This window comes from Armigeres subalbatus, chromosome 2 (assembly GCF_024139115.2).
Source record: "Armigeres subalbatus isolate Guangzhou_Male chromosome 2, GZ_Asu_2, whole genome shotgun sequence".
Lineage (NCBI taxonomy): Eukaryota > Metazoa > Arthropoda > Insecta > Diptera > Culicidae > Armigeres > Armigeres subalbatus.
The window spans coordinates 24,912,699-24,933,785 of NC_085140.1; the positions used below are offsets into that span (position 1 = coordinate 24,912,699).

Consider the following 21,087-nt stretch of genomic DNA (forward strand, 5'->3'; position numbering starts at 1 on the left):
AGGCGTTAGTTACCTTTTGTGACGCAAGATGGTGTGAATGTGCTGTCTCTTGCCTAATATATGGGGATTTACGAAGTGGACTATATTGCTAATATACTATATTTGATAATCTTACATTAATGTGGACCAACATTTGAAAATGGCGTATATTTTCTTAGAAATACTATCGTCGGGGGTGACAATGGGTCAAATGGGGGTTGAAACTACTTAGAATGCTTGTAGAACAGATTGAATGTATCTGAGGACAAGAAGACTAAAATATAAGAGATCTTTTTTAAAGACGATTTTGCTCTACGACCTCCAGATTGCCGGTGAGAGCTGACCCATGACCCATGACCCATTCGCACCCTCAAACCCATTGTCACCCCCAATTGGCGGCACCATATCTTTATGCCCATAAAGTTTCATTCGATTCTGAGATGGTGCTGCCAGCCCCATAGAAGGGTTGGAGCGAAATTCGTCTATTCGCAACCATTTCTAGACAACAAGACTTACATTTTCATACGCTTCCAATGGAAATTCAACTGATTTAATAGCTCTACCGTTTTAAAGGTGATTCTTTAAAAAAGGCATCGTAAAAATGGTCAATTTGTGCGTAGCAATTTTTCTGACTCAAAATAGAAGCTAAATATTTTCTAAATTTGACGCAGAATATTCAGAAAAATCACATCACTTTTATTAAATGGATATTATCTGTAGGATGCATCGAGATTTTCATAGAATATGACATGCATTTTAATTTGACTATTTTTAATGTACTAATAATTTCTGGAACAGTCTATACGCATGATTTTAAGAAAATATTTTCTGATTTTCTCAACAAACACGAATCAATCTCAGTTAATCAATCTCAAGTTAAAATTTTAAAAACATTGAACATTTTTTAATTTGAAAACAACACAAAATGTGAAAACAAGATTTAAATATTCAAATATTTCTATAAATATCAAGAAAAGGTATAAAAAATATCAATGTTATGGAGTTATTTTTTTTTTCAATGAAAAATTTTACTCCATTTTTGACAAAACTCAAGTTTCTTCCAAGTTTCCAGTTTTTATAAATTTTATATTTTGTAATTGCTTTCACCCTGATTTCATATGCAATATTTGAATTGTCTATAAAACAACGATACAGTTTCAAAATGAATCTAAATTTATATCTCCGAACGAAGATACGGACAGCGGACGATTATTTACTGATGGAAATTCAAATGTGTTCAAGAAAACTGGAAGGATATTGTTTGTTCTGGAAGCGCGTGTCTTTGCATAATTTAATCCCCTCAGATGCGTGAGAGTGCACTTGACATCAATACCAATTTGATTTGAACAAAAATAAACATCCCAATCCCAAACAAGGTAATCACCAGCCACTAACGAGGGCACAGACCCGCATCAATTGACAAAACTCCGTTCACCTCTCATTATCAATTCCACCCCAATCAAACCCGAAAACCCAACCAAAATTGAAGAGCACTGCTTACCTGCGAGAATGCCCGGCTGCGCGAAGAAGCTCGCGGTCCTGTCCTCATTCTTGGCGTTCATGATCAGGACGCCGCTGCCGCCGTACGCGTTGTTGCTATCGTGGCCGCCGCCCTCCGTCGGCGGGATGCGCGGGGTGTAGATCTCCGGATCGGTTCCGTCCGGTGCGTGACCGTGGCCGTGCGTTACGCTGCCGCCGCCCGATTTGCTCGTGTCGATTGGCACTGTTTTCGGTGTGCCACACCAAGGGGAGGGAAACACGGGAAAGAAACGGAGAATTGTCGTTAGTGGGAAACGTGTTGCCGTTCCGAATGGGTTCCCGCTGGGGACCAAAACATTACGATATTAGGATGTAAAACTAAACTTAAGGGCATGCATGATGAGTAGTGAAACTTACATTAACTAAGCTAACTCTGAGGTTAATGGGTGGGGACGTGTGTACAACGATGAGTGGTTTTGATGGGGTTCTAGCATTATAACTTGAGCGTGGGATACAACGTGATTTGCCTACACAACTTCGTGGGTCGACATATGATTCAAGGGATTTACATTACTGCTGAAGGGATACTTTCGAGCACGGATTTGAATCCACGTTGCGGAATCCACCTTTATCCGGGCAAGCTTGCCTTGGAACTTGATTAGCATATGAATTCGGTCTATATGAGCCTAAAAGCATCCATTATGTTGTTTTATTTGTTATTTGACTACGCAATGGTAGCTTTTAGCGCTGAAAACATCGAATGATCCATAAACTTTCGTTGACAGTAATTTCGAGGATTAAATCATCATAAGTGAAACCCCCTCAGAAGGTGAATATGGTCAATTAACGATAAATCTAGCAATAATAAAACAAAAATAAAAATTTATCGAAGATGAAATCGATGCTTCATTCTATACATTAATTTGTTTGAAAGTTAACTGTGTGATTCTTTGCATAATTACGCAAAACAGACATTTGATTTTTCAATCTGTTGTCCTGTGAGATAGACAATCAGAACGGGAACTTTAAATGTATGATCTACAATTTACCAAGTCCATTTCCTAAAACATTTGTTAACCTCTCTAATAAAAATTGATATAATCTAAGGCATGGTTGTAACACAAAACTATCATAAAATCGCCTTCCAGCATTGTACAAACAGACATGTGCACTTATTACATTGTGGAAATATTCGTAATGTTCATTTCAAGATAGCTCGCAATGTCATCATTCCGTTGCACTGATTCAGCGCTAGCGTAATAAAAAATACCAATGTATGCTTTTGCTTGAGTGCTCGAGCGTCTATATCAGCGTCTTGGCGTTGTCAGAAAGAATTTTTAATTTGCATTATCGATGTTGGAGGTTTCTATTTGCTTACATGTTGGTACACAAATAATCTAGAGAAAATTTGTTCGATCCTCTATACTGGATCTTTCTTTGTGCTGCTGAATAGTATCAGACGAGCTTTGACGCCGGATTTCAAATAGCTCATATCTTAATTTCCACCATCAACAACTGATGATAATGTTTGAAAGCACGCTGCGAAACAGCATAGATGGAAAAGTCGTTTCAGCTTAAGTATTAACGTAAAACGTGATTCTAAAAGTAGTTGATTGGGGAAGAAAAATAAACATTGAAAATCATGGATACTTGCTTTTTCTTGTTTTTTTTTTTAATTTGTTTGGCAAATTAAATTATGCATAACCATTGGTCATTTTTCCTATAAAAAGCTTGATTGGGTCTACTTTTTAGCGCTGTTATCAGCAAAATGGCGTATACGTCATTTTACTGGATTATGGCAGCAATCACAATGTCTTTCTCCTCCACTGCACTGCAGGAATAATGTGAACATGAAGCAAATTCACTCATAAATTTCTTATCGCGTTGTCAAACCTTGTTTAAAATGATGGCCTATCAATTAAGCGGCCCCACATTTACAAAGAAGTTAAATCAAACACATTAATTTTGATTATTGTTGATTTATTGGCATTTGTCGATAGGTTCAACATCTAAAGCTCGAAGTTGGAAGGGAACAGAATGAATAGATGTAACATCACCAGTACGAAGCGAATAGAAATTAAAATTTTAGCAGTAGGTCAATTGTAAGAACAGCAATTCGGATCTTACAATTGGACTACTGCTGAAATATCAATTTCTATTCGCTTAATACTAGTCATTCGCTTGCGATCAGTCTGGCATTGTAGAATTTTAAAAATGGAACCTAGGAAAGAGAGGAATAGCAACAAAGTATTTTTTTAGTTTTTATGGCCAAGTTGTACATCGTTATAGATACTAGGAAAGCAATAAATTAAATATAAAATAAATTGTGATGACTTGTGATTTCAAAGAAAATCGTTCCTTATACTGCCATTTCAGATCTCTATTTCATCGTGCTCGAAAAATGAGTTAGTTTCTAAAACGCAGTTTGAGTTCGAAAAAGATGATTTTTTCAGCAAGAGTTGTACATTTATCCAACGATAGGGACACGGCAGGTATTTCCGTCCATCGTCGTAGGGGCTAAAACCAACGCAACGAAAGCAACGTACATTTGCTAGAACTCCACTATAGCAGAACGTTTCTCCTGAGCTTACGATTTGGTACGTATGAGTTTTACAAAAAAGCGTCTCTTTTATTGGTTTTCTAGACTATGACGAACAGACGAAAATACCTGCCGTGTCCCTACTTGCTGAGTTAAATGAATACTACGAGTGTTGAAATAATTGAGTTTTGCAACGAGTTGCAAACGCTTTTTTTTTGCAATGAAGAAAAATGGACTTTAATATGATAAATATGTACTAAAATGGTTCAATTTTATTTACTTCACATGACCAATATTCCCAAAACATCATGCTGCTGTAGAAAACAAACATATTCCATGTTATTGAGCCGCACTGTATGCACTAATGCTCAAAAAAAACTTTCAAAAGAGTGCTATAATGATTTTTTGCAACCCTTCTGAGTTGCATAATCTTCACAAAAGCATCCATTTCATTGGTATGGGAAAGTAGGCCGTTTTATAAACGCCACCGTAAACCAGGTATAGGGCACTGCACGGAAACATCTCTTTCTCTTTTGCTCCTCATAAGTTTAGACGTTTACTGGCATTGCTGCTTTCTAATTTCTTTGCAGCGAGAAAGAGACGAAGCAGTCGGTGCAGTGCCCCATTATGATCAGGAATTGCAAAAATAATATTTTGGCCTTAACTTTTAAGATTGTTCCTAATCGACTGTAACTTGTTGAGAGTAAATTAGTTAAGAATAACTGTCTTAAAAATGAGGATGTTTTTGAAATGTATTCAGCATATAAAAATTGGCCATACATTCTGAGCCCATATGGTTCGATCTGACCCATTTTCATTAAGAAACAAAGAAATAGGACACACCAAATGCAACTTTCGAGTAAATCCGTCTAGGATAAGTGCCAGAAAATGAATGAGTTTTTGAAATGCATTTTGCTTATATAAAATTGTATTTCGTCTATAGTCAAAACTGGATAGCTTTCATCAAGGAACGGTGTGAAAAGATTCTATGTCAAATGGAACTTGTTGCAAGCAAATCGACAGAGCGCGTAGCCTAGTTGATGACTATTGAACGATCGGCCATTACATTAAAAGTATATAAGTATATAAGTATAAAAGTTGTGAAGAAATTTGAACGAATGTTATGGAACGTACACACGGTCAAGCAGATTGACGAACATTGACTCCGCCCCCCCAGAAAACGCTTCGGTTGCTGCTATGTTTGAACTAGAGGCCTGAATAAGAGAAACGCGGATAGAAAATATGACTCTGCCAACACTGCATTCAATCTTCTTCATCAAAGAACAACACATGAAAAGGAAGAAATGGTTTATGTAGATAAAATCTCACAATCCGCTATTTTATGTGTCCACATTACATAACAATTGAATCCAATAAACAATGGAATTTCATTTCATAATCTATTAATGACTTGCATATATTATTGCAAACTAATATAAAATACATTCAATTTTGTTTGTTGATAAATGGCATAAAATCGAATTTGGCCATTTTCAGTATTTGAGCCAACATTTTGGCTGCTTGACAGGTCTCCTGCTCGATTGGCTGCTATTTTCTGACGGTTCGATTGGCGGCACATGGCTATCCGCGTTTCTCTTATTCAGGCCTCTAGTTTGAACGTGTGTGAAGTTATTCGAACAACCATTTGACAGTTGGCGACTCGGTTGGAAAAAATTAAAACGGTTTGATTTTGGTTTCAGTTGTCGGGGGTGGAGTCAAGGTTCGCCGAACATGTTTGAGCATTTGTAGTGAAGTTGCACAAACTCCCATATATTTTTTGATGGTCGGTGCTCAAGTTGGTGCTTCGGTCGTTCGTGTGTGATATTGTTGGTCGAATAAATTGATTGTTCGTGTCGCTGTTGGTAAAACGAGAGGTGGAGTCAATGTTGGTCAAACTGCTTGACCGTGTGTACGTTCCATTAGTGTCTAGGTTAAATGCGAGACAAGCAGAATCACTACTAAGTGATTGATCTGGTTAGACTGTTGTCTTGAAAGAATTGTTGTTTAATTCTAGAGCAACATTTGAAAAGGGCGTAACAGCCAACATTTATTCCTTCTGATTCTTTGTATATGTATAGCTATGTATTTGAACGAAAAATCAGAAGGAATAAATTTTGGCTGTTACACCCTTTTCAAATGTTGGTCTAGAATAGTATCAGATGAAACAATACTCAAATACATGAACTCCCGAAGAAATGACGTATTTACTTTTAGGAATAAAAAAAATTGGAAATTCATGAAAAAGCTTTTGTGGAAATTCATGAAAAAGCTTGTTGAACAGCTTCACAAAAGTGAGGGTTTTTTGGCATTTGTTTTTGCAATTGTAATAATAAAGTTTTGACATAATTTTGAACAACGCTAAAAAGGGTAATTTTGAAAAATATGAAATATTAATAGCGTGGAAAAAGATAACATTCAACTTTTCCATAACGATCTATTTACAAACTACGTGACGCATTTGGGGGTAGGAAACGAGGTCCGATTCTACCTTGAAGGTCTCGTACTACCGTATAATTTTTTATATTTATATTTTTTACATATATTATGCGTAACGCAAATGAAACATGTCTTGAACAACTGATCAGACTATTTTCTGACGTTTCTTCATCGAGACGATGCATCCGAGTCCACAAAACGACTTCACCACTCTTCCATGCATAAGTTCCCGATGTTAGTCAACGATTTATCTCAGAGTAGTCTCCATTTTGTTTATCTTTGTTTGTTTTAAATATATTTATGGATATTTTTCGAAAACTGTTCCAGATTGTTTGAAATGCAACGCAGCATGCGTGGAATAATAAAAGTGACAGTTGTGCGTGTCTTCCGTTTTGAATGGAGTGTCCTTGAAAACGCAAGTGCGTTTAGTTTTGGATTCCGGGAGGCTTGTCCTTATACATCAAGCTTTTTACAAGATTTTGAAGATTTTCAAAGACTCGCAGGTTTCTTGAAAGGAAGCTCCTTTGCCTCTTGAAAGAAGACTCTTGAGCCTCTTAAAAGGAGGCTTCCAAGCCTCTCGAAAGGAGGTTTTCGAACCTCTTGAAAAAAAGGTTTTCAAGGCCTTTGAGCCTCTTGGGAGGAGGTTTCTAAGCCTCTTGAAAGAAGGCTCTTAGTCTCTTGAAAGGACGCTTTCGAGCTTCATAAAAGCAAGCTTCCAAGCCTTTTGTAAGAAGGATTTTGAGATACTTACAAAGGGATTCCGAGCCTTTTGAAAAAAGGCTTCAGATACTCGTGACAGGTGGCTTTCGAGCCTCGTGAAAGTAAACTTTCAAGCCTCTGGAAAGACGGCTTTCGAGTCTATTGAAATAAGGCTTCGTAACCTTTTGAAAAGAGGCTTCCGATCCTCTTGAGAGGAGACTTCACAGCCTCTTGGAAAGAGACTTCCGAGCCTCTCGAAAGGAGGAATCCGAGCTTCTTGATAAAAAGCTTCCTAGCTTCTTGAAACGCCTTCTTATAGCAGAATTTCCAGGCTTTTTAATGGAGGCTTCCGATTCTTTTAAAAATAGTCCTACGAGCCGTTTTGAAGAGAGCTACCAAAACAATTTAAACCGGAGCCACTCAGCTTTTTGAAAAAAAAGTCCTTTATGCCTCTCAAGCTTCTGAACCTTCAGATGCTAAATTTAAGATCAGAAGAATATTCTCAATAAATTATTCAAAACAAAATTTTGTCTCTATCGGATAGATTACACTAGTCAACAGTATTTTACTTCCTTCAACCATTCTCAGTGTACTTGAAAGATTTTTCTTCGCTGAATTCAGTCATGTATTAAGATTTTTTGTAACACGTTCCACAAGGCCCATTCTACAAAATTCAAACTTTATTCCCAAAGTGAGGAGCCGAAATTCAGCTTTGCAGAGCACATAATCCAAATTTCATTGAAAATACGTATATTTGTGAATTAAATTCCGTTTTTCACAACAAATGCACGTGCCAAATAAAATACAACAACCCACATGCATTCTACAAGGCCCATTCTACAAAATTCATAGGCGGTAGGCCTTGATTTAATGATCGCCATACATATTGTGTACAATGCAAAGTTTTAGAATAAAAAAACTCATTAATATTTTTTATTGGAACTGGAATACATTCGCCATTACGCGATTTTGTCCAACGTACCAGGCCAGTGAAGGTGCCCCTAGGGATGCATGTACCCCAGGTTGAATACCAATGTTCTAACTGATTGCATTTTGACTTCACTTCAACCACATACGGAAAAGAGCTTTTTGGCCGAAAGTTTTGCGGCCAGGCAACTATGCCGAAAGTTGTTTTGCCTGACATGGCATTTGGCCGAAAAAAAACCATTAGGCCGAAAACCTTCCGACCGAAAGTTATTTGGCCGAAAAATGTCATTTGGCCGAATAAGTAATTTGATCGAAAATGACGTTTGCCCGCAATTGCCGTTTGGCATGAAGGGTTATTTGACACTTTTCTGAACAGGCCAAAATATCGTTTGATCGAACAGCTCATACGGCGGAAAGTTTTATGTGGCCAAACAATAGTGTTTGTGAAAAGGAATGTGAAAAGAAAGTAAGGAATGAGAAACGATAAGTGAGAAGTAAGAAATAAGAAGATGTTTATCTTCTGCCCTCTTACTCCTCATTTTTCACTTCCCACTTCTCATGTGTACTTTTACCCGGGGAATGAATTGCAGAAATATTCCCGGAGAAGCACTTTAAAAAATGTTTGAAGAGTTTTCGAACGATTTCCAAAGAGAATTCCTAGAGCATTCCTAATAAAATTTCCGGAGTAGATCCTGGGCTAGTTTTTAGAGGAATGCTAGAGAACGTGTTTCCAAAAGAAAGTCGGAAGCAACTTCTGGTAGAAATATTGAGGAACTGCCTGTAGAATTCTTAGAGAAAATTTCCTGGGGAGCTCCGGGTCGGAGGGTCAGATTTCCCAAGGAACTAAGCAAGTAATTTCCAGAGGAAGGAAGCAATTTCCAATGAAATTCTTGGCGAAATTTAAGGCGCAACTACTGGAGGGTTTCAAAGAAGAACTTTGAGGAAAGAAGGAATTTTTTTTGGTCATTTCCTGAGGAGTTTGGAGTGGACGAATTCCTGCAGATATTTCTTTAAAAATTACTTAAATTCGTAAAAGCCCCCTTAGCAATGCTCGGACGAATATGAAGGAAAACTCTGTAAAGCGTTTCCGGGGACTCGTGGCAGATCATTTCACTAATATTTGAGAGGATTTCCGGAGGAAACAATTTCGAATTACTTGAGTAATTGTTGTGACTAGGAATAATTCGCAAGAAAAAAAATCAGTTATATGATCTGTCCTACCAAACAACATTTCGCCGGATCGACTAATCTACAGTTTTGGACATTCTGCCAAACGATTGTTTCAGTTAAACGACATTTTCGGCCAAATGACTTGTTTGACCAAACGACTTTTCATCTGTCATAAGACAAATTTAGTACTTTTTTATTTAATTCTACTACGTTGCTTTCTTTACAGATACCTATGTCGACTTCAACTGTAAGGCCGCCTCCAGTGTCTCGACTTTTTCGACCAAATGACCAGTTTGACCGAACAATATTTTCAGCTTATAACGCTTTCGGTCAAACCATTTTCGGCGAAATCATAGCCAATAATGCCTTAAGAAGCGTGCTCACAGTTAAACTGTTCGTATCGGATTTGACAGCCGAAGCTTTTCCCCCGATCTTGGATCGTTGATGTATCCAGGGGCTACATTAAAGAGCTGAGCAGAATAGATATGTTATTGCGTACGTTTGGACAGTTTTTCTATGAGAAAACTATCAAACCGTACGTAAACGTATCTATTCTGCTCAGCTCTTAACTGTACCTGATGTTCCGTGTTGGTCATCGCAATCAACAACCTAATACTTTTCACCTAGATCGGAATCGCCATTCCAATTATTCAAATTAGTAACAATATTTCCAACATATTTGCTAGACGAAATAGCGTACTAAAAATGTTTTGTAATTTTCTCGCTCAAACTTTTTTCAAATTCTTTATTTATGTCAAAGTTTATTGATCAATTCTTCATTGAGAGGCCTGAGAGCCAAGGGACCTGCCATAGGCGAAAATTTTAAAATTCAAGATTTAATCACAAATTTTGTTGGTATCCACTAGTCGGTTGGGGATCGTCGACAATCTGATGGAAATTCTAATGCGATGCTCTCCGGAGATGTAGTTATGGTTTGAGGCCAAAGTCGTACCGCAAAAGGTCGTGATTTTACCCTACTTTCCCCCTGATAAAAAAATATCAGAATCGGGAGTATTTCCGTTGGCTGAAGGAACACAGAGTGCTAGATTTGTTGTTGTAATCGGCTTTTCTGGTGAACCCTGCTGTGGATTTTTTTTATTCGAACACTAGGTTAATCGACAAATATTTATTGTCATATATAAATCAAAATGCTGTAAGCAGCATAGGACTTTTTCGAGAAGCGTTTTTGAGCTTGATGTGTAAGACCAGGGATCCCTGATGTAAGAAACGAGGTGTTTTGTGGCAGCATAGATATTGGGGGTTAGAAGGCCCCTAGCTGACCGAATTGAGATTTGTAGTTGTATTATAAAGAGGTACTTAAAGGCTGGGTTGAGGCTCTTGAAAAGGAAACGGTGATAGCAGACCCGCCTCTTTCAGAAGAAGAAACGTAGTTTGGATGCAGCGGTGTACGAGAAGATGGCATGGAACAGCTGTGTCATTATCAAGAAACGCGCAAGATCTATCAGAGGCTCAACGTATGCCGCAAAGGTCTCGTGCCGCAATCATGGATGTGTAGGATGAAGTATCTTGACTAACGAACATGTGATTATCGAAAGATGGAAGCAGCACTTCGAGGAACACCTAAATTGCGCTAAGAGTAGAGGCAGTCAAAATCAAGGCAGCGGAAAAATGACAACAGCTCAAGAACAACAAAGCAGCTGGTAAGGATGGTGTCGAGGCAAAACTCATCAAGATGGGCCCGGAAAAGCTGATCACAAAAGCACGGATATTGCCGGAAATTCCCCACCTGCTCAACGGCTGGAGGACGAAGGGAGTCCAAGTCCGGTTGAAGGCCTTGGAGATATCCAGAGATACCAGGTCGGTGTCTCCCAAATATGCAAAGTATGTGCGTGTTTCGTATCCTGGGCAAAACGCGTACTGTCAGAATTCTAGTCTACCTTCCAATTTGTCACGCAGCCGCCGGTTTACTAACCTCAAGATGACCTTGGACACACAAGAGGTGAAATGGGCCCATACTTAGTGAAAATGACCAAGCTTTTTCGCCACTCATCCGGAAAGGATTGGCCAAACAATATTTGGTCAATTTGGGCGAAAGTTCTGGTACCGTCAACTGGGGGGAATATGATCATTGAGGTGAAGATGATCATTTGATGTGTCAGTCAAAAGTGTCAAATTTTTTTATGAAACGGTAGTCAACAATATTCTCCGTTCAAGTAATGTTACCGCTAGGTAGAAATCCGAGTATTTCTATTTGACTACTAGGTCATAATGGTTTTAGTAGAGCTGTCTTGATCAACCTCACCCCAAACCAGATTATTCAAAAAATGTGTGATAATTTAATTTATTTTAATAAATGCGAACGCATTTCAGAAAACTAAAGTTGTTGATTATTGCAACGTATAGCAGTACATATTTTGAAAATATTTGTTTCGATTTAAAATGTAAACACACATTGTTATTGCATGTTTTATCTTAAAAATGATCATCTTCCCCCCAGTTGACGGTACTAACATTAGCATTAAGCGATTCGCACAAATTTGTACAAGCCTAGACTGTTGTATGAGAGTATCATCTCCGCTGTAACCCGTTACCACAGAGACACTCACCAACAGTCGAGATCTGTCCTGGCCACGTGCTTGTGAATATTTTAGGGGAAAAGGATAGACTTTTATTAACCCGTATCGGCCTGAATGATGAAAAAAAATCAAATTGATCCCATTTCGTCATTTTTTTTACTGTTCTGCTTGTACGGATCCCTGAATTCAGAATACATGTTGGGACTTGTGATGTGGTCATCCTATCTGAAGTTATTATTATACAAATTTGACCACTACTTCCTTTTTTGACGATATAGAAAAGAAGAAGAAAGAAAGAAAAGAAAATGACGTTTATTTTGTTCCTATTTATACCATTTCGGTAGATTTGTATAAAGGAATTATATCAAAACCAAAAATCATGATGACACCTGTTACAGAAATGGCCAACAACAGGTTTCTTTGAAGTGACCCTTTGGGAACCGGCCCTAAAATGGCCAGATCAATATTTTCGCTCCATTTTAGCAATGTGGGTATCAAACTACAGCATTTTGCTAGACAAGTAGGATTATGACATCCGAATATGATTCTGGGGACATTGGCCACCCTGGGGTAAGTTCCGATGTCCTTGAGAAAGCATCAAATTAGGATATTTTCGAAAAACTATGGCAATATGGGTATCAAGCTTCAGCATTTTACAATTTAGCTGTATTGAATTTTGCCGAGAACTCTACGACATCTCATAAGTGCCACAGGAGGTTTTGCACCTGTTCGTGTGGAAGGCATAACAGTATGAATCGTTTTGGTAGAACATGAAATGCAGAAGAAAAAAAGTCATGCAGAATAGGAAAGGGACGAGTCTGCGATCGAGCCCACGACCTCCTGCTTATAGGCAGAAGCGGTAGCCACTAGACCATCGAGCTTGCCTTCTTGATTTAGGCACCCGTTCTTGTGTAGAGAAATCGCGACTGCCACTGAAAGCATAACCGTCCCATGTCCCATGTTAAAATCCATTTCAATATGGGTCAGTTATGATATGAAATCAACTTAAACTATTCAATAATAACTTGTGAAAGTTCTTGCGGAGAATATTCACATAACTTAAGATTTTTTTTTTCAAGACAGACATTGCTTTTCCAGGATTATTAGGCCTCCCAAGAGCTGACATACTTGAATACTTACAAGCTACAGAAGTTGCAGATCATAGAGATCTGCATAAATCATCAATGGTTCCAATCAATTATTGCTAACTGCTAGGATTTTTTATTAACTTTCAGAAATGGTTATGGATCTAGCGATTCAAAGCAAACTACCAAGATTACGCATGATTGTCAAACGATCTTTTTGGGAGCTCAGAATTCTTTAACGATCAAACCAGATCGAGATATGTTTGGTAAATTTGTGGAAAAACCTTCACACTAGAAGAAAACATTTGAAAATGTAGCCTTTGAAGTAAGTTATTGACATACTACAAAATGATCGAGCCCAAATTACTAAATGAACGAAAACATTATTAATCCCAGAAATCCCTATGATTATTGGTAAGACTCTAAATAACTTTGAAATCATCATTTGCTAACACACAGAATTACGGTAAACTATTTCGGGGTCTCCAAAACGTCCTGGAGTTCGGAACATGTGATTTACCCGATTAATCAAGTACTGAACGATGTATCTGTGCATCACTGGGCATTTCAGAAGGACCGTCGAGCCGATATAATGTATCTTATTACTTTTACTACAAGCCATTTTGTATTTCCAAAACGTCCTGGAGTTCAGAACAAGTCGATCAACTAAGTCCTGAACGATGCGTTCTTGCAACGCTGATCATCCTAGCAGGTCCGATAGGATTCCACTCATTACTTTTACAAGCTACTAAATGCTTTTTTGGTTCTAAATAACGTCTTGGAGTTCAAAACATGTGATCTACCCGATCAGCCAAGCCCTGAACGATGCATCTGTGCATCGCCTAATATCTGAGCAGGTCCATCATAGAATGTTACTCATTACTTTTACAAGCTACTATAGGCCTTTTTTAAATCTCCAAAATGTCCTTGATATGATGATATATTCGTGCATCACTAAACACTCCAGCAGCTACATTGAGCTAGTAGGATTTCACTCACTACTTTTACAAGCTACAGTGGACTCTCCATAAGTCGATGTTCTAAGACACGCTATCGGTTGGTGGAAACCAATGCCTTACTAAAATATTGTCTCGGTAACTCTGATAGTTCTTTCGAACAATTTTCCAATGAACTTCTGTTCCAAATCTCGATATCGATTGTAATACATCTCGAGGGTCGACTGTATTATAGACCCTTTTTGGTTCTTCAAAACGTCCCGAAGCTCAGATCATTCCACCTATCCAATGATCCAACTTATTAACGATGTTCGATGTGATATCCCAGTAGTTCAATTGAGCTTGGGGTTATATGACTTGTACGAATCTTTGCAGGCCTTTATGGTTAGCTAAAATATCCTGGAAGTCGTATTGTTTGATTTAATCATCCAAGTCTGTGAGCACTGTTCTACGCCCCAACAAAAAAAGTCCACAGCCAAATTCGAATGGACGTTGCTCGACACTAATATCTTCTTAGTTATAGATCATCTGGTAGATATCTTGATCTTAACTCAAGATCATTTTGGAGTACCTTGGACATTTTGAGAATATTGCAAAATTATTATTATTATAGAGTTTTGGCACTTCCTTAGCAAGCGTGCTGGGAATTTTCACCGAATCTATACCATTTCGTCGAATGACATTTGGTCGAAAGGACATTACGTCAAACAGACGTTTGGTCGAAGGGACATTTAGTCGAAAATGATTTTCTATTCCACTAGAGACGCAGGACATTTGGTCGAAAGGACACTACGTCGAATGGACATTTGGTCGAATGGACATTTAGTCGAAATCAGATTTTAGAATGAAAAATCTTCGTACATTTAGTCTAATGACGTTCCGTCGAATGGCTATTTGAAAAAAGAACTTTAGTGAATAACAATTAAAAAAATGAATGATTTACTGTGGTGTTTATAAAAGTCACATAATTATTGCTTCAATATTGTCCGAAGAATGGTAGGTTCATAAAAAGAATAAATAATATGAAAACGGTGAGTATTCCCGACTGGATATTGACTTTGGCGAACCCCCGCTAACCGACTATGATGAATCTATTCCACCTGGTCAAAAGAAATTCAGTCGAATGATGTTTCGTCAATAGACTTGACGTCGAATAGATTATGTCATATCACCATCTGGTCGGAAGTAAATTTTATTGAGTGAAAGAATGAGTTTCAATATGAAGTATTGGCAAAATAACATTGATATCATTGGTTTTTGACCATGTGCCATAACATAGATTAGAGATGTGCCAAAAAATAGATCAGTAACTAATATTTTGCTATTTCTGTAAGCTTTAAATTTTTCTATAATCCATCAGGGTCTCCAGTTTCTGTTAGCTCAGGTGAAAAATCCTCATTGGCATCCGTATTCGTTTCTTCCGCTGCTGATTGAACTTCCTCACGTCTACTGGATTCCTCTAATCAGTTTATCAATGTATCTTGTGGATTATATATTCAAATTTAACCAAAAATCTATTGACGAATTACCTATTTAACTTATTACCTATTACCGACTAAACATTTTCAACATTCACCTAAATTTACATGCGACTAAATGTCCATTCGACTAAATGTCAATTTGACTAAATTTCCATTCGACTAAATGTCCCTTCGACAAAATGTACTTTCGACTTAATGTCATTCGACTAAACGTCATTCGACGAACTGTCTCAAAGCCATTTTCACCTACCCCGGGCAATATGAATGCCAAAGGGGATTAGGATCTGTGAACCTCATTCGCCGGTTGACTTAAAATCCTATAATAAACGTTTGCACCGGATGTATTAGTTATGGTGGTTCAGGAATCTTCTTACGATGCTACAAGTTCCAAGAAGCACTGTCTTTTGGATGCTGTGTAGGTTATGCGATAGTTCCAGCTCTCCTAAGTATTTCAGCACGAGTACGTTTTAGAGTACCATGAACACCTCGTATTCAAGGTAAATTTGGTGTACATTATGCGCATATGTCTATTTGACTGAATTGGGTACATGCCAAAGATGGCAAACGCCTTGATTGATTTGGTAGATTCTTTGAGCACATGAGCACTTTGAGCACAGTAAAGCACATGTGAAGATTTGAGAAATCAAGCATCCGAAAGATTTTCAATTTGCAAAAAAGAGCTAATCGCGGTGGATGTTGATACTCGGATTCTGATGGCTTTCCGCAAACGTGACCTTTAAGTGGTCTTGTTGTGTAGGGGTTTTCACGCCTATCTAGAGAGTAGGAGGTTGAGGGTTCGAGTCCATCCAAGACACGTGGATTTTTTTCCGCAAATTTCATATCAATTTGTCCATTTCGAAACATGTGCTGTGCATATGCACAGACAAGATATTTAACAAAAGAAAAACTTTGAGCTGAACTCGAGAATGCTTTGGAGAACCTTGAGCATCTCGAATTTCTGAAAATTAATCACTGTCTCAACGATCAGGATGACTAAACTTGATTGGGTGTTTAGAATTATCAAACAATGTGGTATAGGCAGTGGCGTTTCCCTAACCTCAATCTACCTGTGCACTGAACTTAAATTTAAGGAATTTTTGTGCGAAAAGGTATAGAATAACTAGATTTTGATTAGATTAAACGACTCTGATCATTTTATTTTCCATTTGGGCTGTAGACATATCAAATTTTTTATTTTTTTTATCAGTGCACAGGTAAAAAGTGAGGTTACGCGACGCCACTGGGTATAGGATCCAAACTTTTCAGGTTCTTATGCATGCTTTCAGAAGCGAAGGGTATAGTCAAACCTGACCTTCAACATTTTTCCTGTAAAGCCGATCAGGATGAACATTTTTGCTGAAGAAAGTGGGGTCCTAGCTCTCTTCTGTGATTTTTCACAGTCCATCTAAAACGATGGACATATATGACCCATCCGTTCTAAAAGGGTTAAACATGCCTCACGTTATATGAGTATACCAATCACTCAATACATGAATGGTCGAGTAAAAGCAAGAAAAAAAATCTTGAAATAAATTTGTAAAAATAAATTAAAATCTTTTAAAGGAAGTCAAGTTAAAATTGGACAAATGCATATTAACAAAAACCAACCATTAAGAATTGTTATTTGAGATACTGATTCTATCTTTAAATTGTAATAGGGGAACGGTTCGGCACTTCATCCCATAGCTCTTATTTCCATCCCATCAAAAACAAAGCAATGAAAAGGAATTTGATTTGTTTCTTATTTTTGTGATTTTTGTCAGCAGTAGCACGCGTGTTAGCAAAAAGAAGCGACAAGATTTGTGCTGTATTTCATTGTTTTGCGATGAGATGAATATATGTTCAGTGAGATGGAAAACGGAACATTTCTTCTATATGTTTCGTTGCCTCGGTGCTGCTCAAAAAGCAAACAGTTCTAAAAGCGCAAGTTTACATTGTAAATCAAAAACACGTCATTGCTCTAATCGCTATGAAAAAAGAACAGTCCTGATGAAACACGTGAGTGATAGTCAACCATTTAATTTAGACTGTATTCAAAAGTAATTAGCCACGTGAAAACAATTTCCACAGTTCCTTTCAAATGTCAATACGATTACGAATCGAATGAGCGAGCACAACTGCGTTCATGGTTTTCCGATTTTCCAAACCAGACTTCGCCAGAGTCGAAGCCTGGAAACTTTTCCCTGCACTAAATAACTACCACTGACTGTGGCGCAAGGAAGTTTTTAGCCACTAATTAACTGTCACCGCTCGGTGGTGGTTGCAACCGCAAATGATTCGGCACCGAAATTGGCCTAGAAACAATAAACTCCGGTTTTCACCATCCAATAATTATCGTAGCAAATGTGAAAGTCACGGCTCAACTGGTGGATCGTAAAATTGGTAATTTCCAGCGAATAAGCCAAACAGCAGCAGCACATCTGTGCGATGGTCCTGATTAAGGGCACGTTTGGCCCAACGGAAATGGTCACTCGAATGGGTACGGTCAGGGAAGGAGGGGGAAAAGCAACACGCAACACAATATTCTGATTCTGATGAATTGACATAAAATTCGCAAAATCTACCGAGAATGAACATGAATCAATGATGAAGGTGTGTGGAACAAGCGTGGATTGTCGTCGGCATGTTTGCGGTTGTTCCAAAAATCAACCGAATGCTCTGGTTAATATTTGAAGCGGAATGCTGTTTTTTATTTACCCGACGATGTTTATAATATCGAGCTATGAAAGACTTTGCACGTGGCTTGAGCGGGGGTGGTACATGGGAAGGTAGAAAACAAACGATGGGACAGTGTTTCCCGAGAAGTCAGTTCCATGATCGGAAATATTTCGACGTGCAAAGTTAATCAGATTATAAAAAAAAAGTTTCCTTTCTGTTCCTGATAAAACGAAATTAAGCCTCCGGAAGTTTTTAAAATATTGTTCATTTTTAAATGAATCCTTGATTACCTGAAGCTAAAGTTTCGAAAAAAAAACTTTGATAATAAGCCATCAATATAATTTTAATGTACAATGATAATCTTTAACCATTTTTAATTTATAAATGACAAGGTATGTAGTTGAACAAATCTTCTAATAAAATTATGAACATCATTTTTACTGTTTCTGTTTCAGAAAACATTGTAAATATGATCAAGAGTATTGAGCATGATTTTTAAAAACGATCCAAATGTAACATTAAGACGAAAGACCCTTTCATATAATATTTTTCAGAGATTTCTTAGTGAATATCGAAGCACAAAAGATCGAATAAACGTATAATGATAATACTGCAACAAGTGAAAATATAAATAATACAAACAGAGCTTCTTTTTCTGACCTAGGACGTCTTCAAAAATCATGCTTGATTTAATTACACCAGCCAACCAACAGAGCGCCGAAATAGCAGCGAGCGATCAATAAAAGCGTCATGATTTCGATTCACAGAAAAACAAAACAAAAAATATTTTGCTGGAAGATGGATTTAAATTTAGCACCAACGGAGATGACGGGCGAGTATTGATGAGTTGTTTGTTTACGGTGATGGAATGCAGCTGGGTGATGCAATGAATGAATATATTCGGAAAACAGACCAAAACGAGCTCATGCAAAAATACGCAACAACGAAAACACGATTGAACTGATTGAAGAATTTTCGGCTCGAACAAATACGAACAGCAAAGAGACAAAGAACATGGCAAGAGAGTAACAAGTTAACCGGAAGAAAGTAGGTCAGGACGGTGCGCGATGAGACCGTATTCGTTTGGTTCAAAGTAGATAAACGTTCGAATTTGAAACATGGTTCGACAGTCACCTTCCACCCTAAGCTGTGAAATGATAGAGAGTCATACGGAGTCTGATCTTAAAAATAAAATCCTCAACCTCAAAAGGCTCCTGATGTGCTACCAAAGGTGGGGTACGAGCGAGCTTCCCTTCAGGGAAGCAACCGTGACTGGAATTTGATATGCTTTCAAACCTTGTCACGTTTGATTCCCAGCTTGGAGAACGGAAGCAAAACCCCGTACCCCGCCTCGTTCTAAGTCCCTACACCTTGCTTCCCTACACTTAAAAGATAAATAAAGAAAAAAGCCATGCAAAACTGACTATCTTCGTCGTCGGTCGGGCCCAGATCAATGGACGGTCTTTTGGTCTCTGTGTAGAGATCATCATCTTCATCGTCATCTTCGCGCCCGTCGAGCTCATGATCACCTGATCCGGCGCCGCCGCCGCCGATGGAACCTGCCCCGCCGGATGAGCTTCCGCCGCTGTCGCCCTTTGAGCTGCCGCCGAGGCCTATGCCCGAGATGCCGGTGCTGCCGCTGTTGCTTCGACTGGGGCCTCGCGCGGAGGAGTCCTCGTCATCGTCCCCGTACCCGGAGCCGGAAGATTCGTCGTCTTCCTTCTCTAGATCGTCGCGAATCTGCGTGGAGGGGGGAGAAAAGATGGAAAAGAACGGAATTAGAATTAGACTTCCTTTTGTTGAAAAACTTGTCAATTTCAACTAATTTTATTTATGGCTGCTTTTAAGAGAGAAATGAAATGAAATCTGCGAGGAAGCACACGGGCATACAATTCAGGATATTGGAGAAATTTATTTCGCCAAGTAAAACTTTCGCTGCAACTTTCGTGAATCTGCTTTTTGTCAACTTGTTTATTATCTTGTTTCTAGATACGGTAAGAGACAGCGACGCAAGGCGGAGATGCTGGTGCGGTGGTTTCACGAGAGATGGGACAAAGCTTGACGAATAAAACGTAGCTGTACGGTTTCCAGGCGGGCTAAATTTTGAAGTGAGAAACATTGGAGCAGAACAGCGATTTTGGAAAGTAAAACATTATATTTATCTATTTCACCGTTTCAAAGTTTATAATGTCTATGTGCTGAAAATAATGAAGTTTTTGTGGACCAAATTAAAATAAGTTAAATAGTTCATCAAAAGGGTGTGACCGTATGGATCACAAGAATGAATACATTTTTAATATTGGTATACAGGGAAACCGTTCAATTTTTCTGCTCACCGTCACCAAATAATATCTTTTTTTTTTTCTTTGCTTTCTGCTTCACAACTGCTCGGCTGAGACCTATACAGATCCATCTCGCCACCAAATGTATCTTAGCTTGAAAAAAGATTAAACCATCATTTTCGTCGCCATTTTTACTAGAATGCACTAACTAAAGAAACCAGTTCTTGTTTTCCACCTTGGGCCTTCCATGAGTCGATGATCTATAATTTGATATCGATTTATAGAAGCAATTTATGTTATATTAAAAAAGATTTTCTGAATTGCTGACCCTTAAATTACTTCATACTGGTTCTCAAGTATGTTCGGTTCCTTATCTCGATGATCCCTTCAATATCGAATCACACTGGGTTTACTGTTTTATTTTTATTTCTGTGTCACGTACTGAAGACATTGAAGAAGGTCTTACTGTTGAGGTCAAAATACGTTACTGAAAAGCTATAATCAAGTGATGGAATGAAATCGAATAGTATAACTCGTCTTATGACAAGGGGTGGGTACACTATTTCTGTTTGTATCATAAATGGTTTAATGACGAAATACTGGAGGAGAAACCCACCATCCACTTAAACGCATATACATGTCATACACTGATGGATTATTTTGACGATTCTGAATGTTGAAAACAAATCACCTTTTTTCCAATCCTTAGAAAAGATGGCGTAGATCTGCGTAGTCTTTTAAAACGTCGGAAAAAGAAAAAAAAACTTTTATTTTCATTGCTTAAGGAACTGCAATGTCGAAAAATACCGGTAATATGATGAGCAGAAACAGTAAAACTATGCACACTTCAAAAATCCTT

At 38.1% G+C, this 21,087-nt stretch overlaps 1 protein-coding gene across 2 annotated transcripts in view; it reads right to left on the reverse strand.

Moving 5' to 3' along the window:
• The window catches only part of LOC134218274 (syndecan), a 144,761-nt gene that overhangs the window by 20,651 nt on the left and 103,023 nt on the right, over positions 1-21,087 (reverse strand). The window contains exons 3-4 of one of the 2 annotated variants that reach the window (XM_062697207.1): positions 19,476-19,686; positions 1,481-1,702 (exon numbers count right to left, since the gene is read on the reverse strand). In XM_062697207.1, the coding sequence (XP_062553191.1) occupies positions 1,481-1,702; positions 19,476-19,686 (433 nt within the window). Of the gene's footprint in view, positions 1-1,480; positions 1,703-19,370; positions 19,687-21,087 lie in introns of both variants that reach the window. The other variant, XM_062697206.1, reaches the window with a different exon arrangement.